The 4,538-nt window shown below is 37.3% G+C and overlaps 3 protein-coding genes across 5 annotated transcripts in view; 2 read left to right on the forward strand and 1 right to left on the reverse strand.

The window, feature by feature from the left end:
• LOC103519475 overlaps nucleotides 1-759 on the forward strand; it is a 5,919-nt gene extending 5,160 nt beyond the window's left edge. For all 3 annotated transcript variants that reach the window (XM_026830963.1, XM_008484563.3, XM_017448218.2), the window contains one exon: nucleotides 313-759. In XM_026830963.1, the coding sequence (XP_026686764.1) occupies nucleotides 313-509 (197 nt within the window). In that variant the 3' untranslated portion in view covers nucleotides 510-759. The remainder of the gene's footprint in view (nucleotides 1-312) is intronic.
• LOC103519476 (uncharacterized Golgi apparatus membrane protein-like protein CG5021) lies at nucleotides 663-3,735 on the reverse strand. Its single transcript, XM_008484564.3, has 8 exons — nucleotides 3,542-3,735; nucleotides 3,317-3,371; nucleotides 2,946-3,013; nucleotides 2,498-2,655; nucleotides 2,204-2,283; nucleotides 1,300-1,425; nucleotides 932-1,146; nucleotides 663-666 (listed from the first exon to the last, which is right to left on the reverse strand). The coding sequence occupies exons 2-8, from the start codon at nucleotides 3,317-3,319 to the stop codon at nucleotides 663-665; spliced, it is 654 nt and encodes a 217-aa protein (XP_008482786.1). The 5' UTR covers nucleotides 3,320-3,371; nucleotides 3,542-3,735.
• A 566-nt stretch (nucleotides 3,736-4,301) lies between these two features.
• Nucleotides 4,302-4,538, forward strand: part of LOC103519477 (filaggrin-like) — a 6,029-nt gene continuing 5,792 nt past the window's right edge. The window contains exon 1 of the mRNA XM_026830962.1: nucleotides 4,302-4,439. Coding sequence (XP_026686763.1) covers nucleotides 4,302-4,439 — 138 coding nt within the window. The remainder of the gene's footprint in view (nucleotides 4,440-4,538) is intronic.

The following is a 4,538-nucleotide window of genomic DNA, read 5'->3' on the forward strand; positions in this document are numbered from 1 at the left end:
TTTTTTTTTACTTGCTATTACTAAAGTATAGCGAGCTATACTAGTAATGAAAGTATTGCAATCGGTCCAAAAAAAATCTTTCAAGACCTCTGATACAGGGAACTATAACAATGGGGTATTATCGTCCCACAATCACAGGGAACTTTAACAACGGGGTTATCATCGTCCCACAATCAAAGAGAGGACTCTGTTGTATTTCGGGATGACAATACCCTATCAAACCTCTTTAATAAAATATTCGTTATTGTTAAAATTTAAAATGAGTGACCATAATCACTGATCCCATCCTAATTCCTATTTACCATGTTCCAGGCCGAGTATCCACCGTGGCAGGCGTAACTCACAGCATACAACTATCCCCTGTATACAGGGGGATACACAAGTGTGTGGTCAACACTACCCAGGTGATGTACTACAGGATAGAACAACAGGAGATGGTATGGACTGACTTCCAGCTGGGAGAGGGGGAAGAAGATGAGAAGGGAGAAGAGGAGAAACTTGAACTGTGAGGGATGGAGAGAGGAAAAAAAATGGTACAGACTGTGATACTAAACTTTTTTTTCTTCTTCTTTTTTTACTTTCTATTTTTTTATACAATTTGTCTCGGGTGGGAATAGAACCCGCGATCTAGTGCTCACAAGGCAGACATGCCACCAACCAAGCTAACTGGCTAACAGTTTGAAATTGAACATAGGCAATATCTATATTAAAGTCACCCCCTTAGAACAAACTACATGGCCGAGTGGGTATCACACCAGGCTTGCACACCGGAAGTGGCAGGGTCAAAGTTTTTTTGGTGTACTCGAATACACGGTGAAATATTTTTCCATAAAATGTAATGTTATTACCAATCAAATATACAGGGTGGTTCGTGATTTGCGAACCACGCTTATATCTCAGAAACGGCTAGGAATTAAGGAATGAAATAAACGGCATCATAGGAATACTGGGAGGCAAGGGGAAAAATGGTCGAATAGTCAAAAATTCCGACATTTGTAACAACAACATTACCTGAGAGAAGAATAGACCAGAGGACATAGAAGACACTGTTGACATTAGACTCTTGTCGGAATTTCCTCCCATCTTACATTTCATATACCCGTATAGGTTGGCAAAGTTCAGTGTTAGTGCAATCCAAACTAGGAGCTGGAATAAAAAGTTACCAACTTATAACAAACAATTTATTGTTACATAAAACCGATTTTTTTTTTCATTATTATTAATTTTTGAGCTTTTTTTTAATAATAATAAACTGTCTGATATCTGAGCAAAGAAGGACAGTAGCAAAAACACACTTACCATCCACTTGAAGTTGAATCCGAACAGTGCGGTGAGTAGGAACAACGCCCACATGACTGGGCACACGATGAGTGATGTCCAGAATATCCTTGCTTCCGTTCCATTCACCCGGTTCTGCAGGTCACCCTAGATTAGTACGGGGGACAATATAAACAAACTACACAGTTCTGTAGAGTATCACCAGGTTTATTGTTAGTATGGGGGGTGTAGCATGCTTTCTAAATTTGTGGTTTTGTGTATTATTATTTTTATTTTTTCCAAGACATTTGATAGAGGGAACTGTAACTACTGAGGTTTTATCATACCGAAATGGAAGAGAGAAGGACAGGATAGGAGTTTGTTAGTATGGAGGGTGTAGCATGCTTTCTAAATTTGTGGTTTTGTGTATTATTATTTTTTCCAAGACATTTGATAGAGGGAACTGTAACTACTGAGGTTTTATCATACCGAAATGGAAGAGAGAAGGACAGGATAGGAGAAAGCCAGCTGTTCTAAGAACAACCTTGTTTATTAAACTTATTTATTTATTGTCTCCTGGAAAATGAACCCATGTAGTTTTCTTGTGAGATATCCATTATCCACTAGCCTAAGAAGTACAATTATTATTGAAGGGGGTGTGCATTTGTTAGAATTTGGGAGGAAAGAACATGCATCAATATTAGAGCAATGGAGTTTTTCAGCTGTGCTTGAAATACAGTGTGATTGAGCAGCATTGAGTATAAACTCCTTAGTAGAGTAGCAACCAGTGGCAATGTTACCAGAGTAAAAAAAAAAAAAACACAGTTGGCACAATTCGTAAAAGAGCTCCTTAGTAATGCTGTGGCCCCAATTAAAATTGTAAAGCTCTCAGCCTTCACTACGGATAATAGCTCATGACAAAAATGAAATAAAGAAAAACTATAACCTTTCTTGACTCAAACACCCAGTGTGATTTGCCCTGATCATCGACATAGTTCCACCATCGGAGACCAACCATGAGCCTTCCTGAAATTGAATAAAGAAACAAGGTTGACAAAGAGTTGAAAAAGAAAAATAAACATGAAATTTGACAATAATGTTCTGTATAAAGGATTTTTTCTCATTAAATTTTAGGTCTATGTCTGGGAGTCCTTTTTCTAAGGAAGTTCCATGTCCACAGCACTACTAGTTATTTCAGAATAGGAACAGGCTAGGATGAAGAATTAATGGCTTTTCTCACCTGATATGTTTTTCACTGTCCAAAAGTCCATGGACAATAACAGCACTATGAAAACAAAACTGGCAATAAAGCCACTCGAACTAAAGAGACCAGTGAACATGTAGGACAGTATGGCCATACTTCTGAAGAACAGATGAAAGAAAGTCACATAGGGGTGTCTGGAACAAATATGTGGGTAAATGAGTACCTACAGAAGTTGAATCAGATTTGTTTGAAGTAGGTACTTAGAGGAAATCCAGACAGGAAAATGTCCAGTATCAATAGGCACAGAATATAATTTTGGTATTTTGTTAAATAGTATTTGTTAGGACATCTCCTGTCTTGGTGAGTATGAAATTAACAATAAATGCAGTCTTGAATTCCACATTCATCTTTTGAACTATTCAGTTTTACAAAATGAGACTACTCCCTGCTACATATTGGAAAATTATTTCTGCTAAAGACTTACACTAAAGTTCCTCGCCTACTCAGTTCCTCTTCTCCGAATGGAGTAGTGTCATCATCCACTAATGTATTCTGAAATTAATTTAATATTATTATCAGTTATTTTCAAATAAGCTCCTTGGACCAAGATGTACCTACCTATCTATCTTAATAAGGTACCAGCAAAATGTTTGGTTATTCCATGACTATGACTCATTAGGTATGCAATTACCTAGTGTGAATTATCAGCACTACAAACGATCAGTAGTAAGTAGAGCTTAGAGCATAAAAGAGGATTTCTCTACAGCTGTTAAGAGATTGGGTATGATTCCCAATAGGCACAACTGCATTCATAGTGCTTGTAGGACTATGGATTTTGTCTGTTTGGTAACTTACCATTCTGTTGCGAGCGTTATCTTTTTAACATTAAGACAATTGTTCTTGAATACAAATGCTAGTTCATTTTACAAAGGTTCCAATTTTCGCTGTTCTAAATCGTGGCAAAGGTAAGGAAAATTGACATTTTCTTCACTTTTTTAATTATTTTTCCAAATCGACGTCCACGATAAGAAAAATCAATTTGTTTACTTTTGCATTATCATGTGTGAGAACATAGCGCATTTGCTAGTTCATTTTACAAAGGTTCCACTTCTCGCTGTTCTAAATCGTGGCAAACTTGGCAAAGGGAAGGAAAAATGACATTTTCTTCACTTTTTAATTATTTTTCCAAATCGACGTCCACGATAAGAAAAATCAATTTGTTTACTTTTGCATTATCATGTGTGAGAACATAGCGCATTTCAACTGTGTGTTCCAGCAACTTTTTATTTCCCCTCTTTTTGGCGGCCCTGTACTTTCTGGACGCTTCACTTTTCCATCATCCTCTGCGTTCTAACCTCCAGAAACGTCTTGGACCAAAACGGTGCATAGAACATCCCAAAAACTTCCACTCTTTTTATTTTGCTAAGAAAATCCACGTACGAAGGACCATCGTTTTCAATAGACCTCTTCAGTCTGACGTCACAAAACAAGATGGCGATGGTGCGTAGAGTAAACAAAAGATTTCCTCTATTGTTTTGATTTTTTTTTTTCATAACTGAAAAAGGATTAGAAGACTCACATTTTTTACAAAATATTGTTAAAACTATTCTGAACCTTGTCTTGGTGGTCAAAATACTCTCTTGGCAATGAGGAGGCTGTGAGTTAAATCCCAGCTGAGGCATGGAATTGTATCCTCATTTAGTTAGGTGCTAAATAATGCCTCTGGTGTTAACCTTATGTCTCCCTTCCACTCAAGAGGTAATCTCATTGCTCTTCAAATTTTCAGACTCACACCACCTTTTCCAACTCACTTCCACCTCTGTCTACTCCACCAGTCAGTATGGCTGTAGTACTAGAGACAACTCTAGGAGACCTTACCATTGATCTCTTCACTGAAGCCCGCCCGCGTACCTGTCAGAACTTCCTCAAGCTATGCAAAATGAAATACTACAACCTCAACCTATTCCACACTGTACAGGTATGTGTAAACCAAATGTTCTTGGTCACTGACAAAGATTTTATCTTCACGTTCAAGTGTTTGTTCACATTAAAAAAAAAAAAAAAAAAAAAAAAAAAA

The sequence above is a fragment of the Diaphorina citri genome, unplaced genomic scaffold (assembly GCF_000475195.1).
Source record: "Diaphorina citri unplaced genomic scaffold, Diaci psyllid genome assembly version 1.1 scaffold2742, whole genome shotgun sequence".
Taxonomy (NCBI): domain Eukaryota; kingdom Metazoa; phylum Arthropoda; class Insecta; order Hemiptera; family Psyllidae; genus Diaphorina; species Diaphorina citri.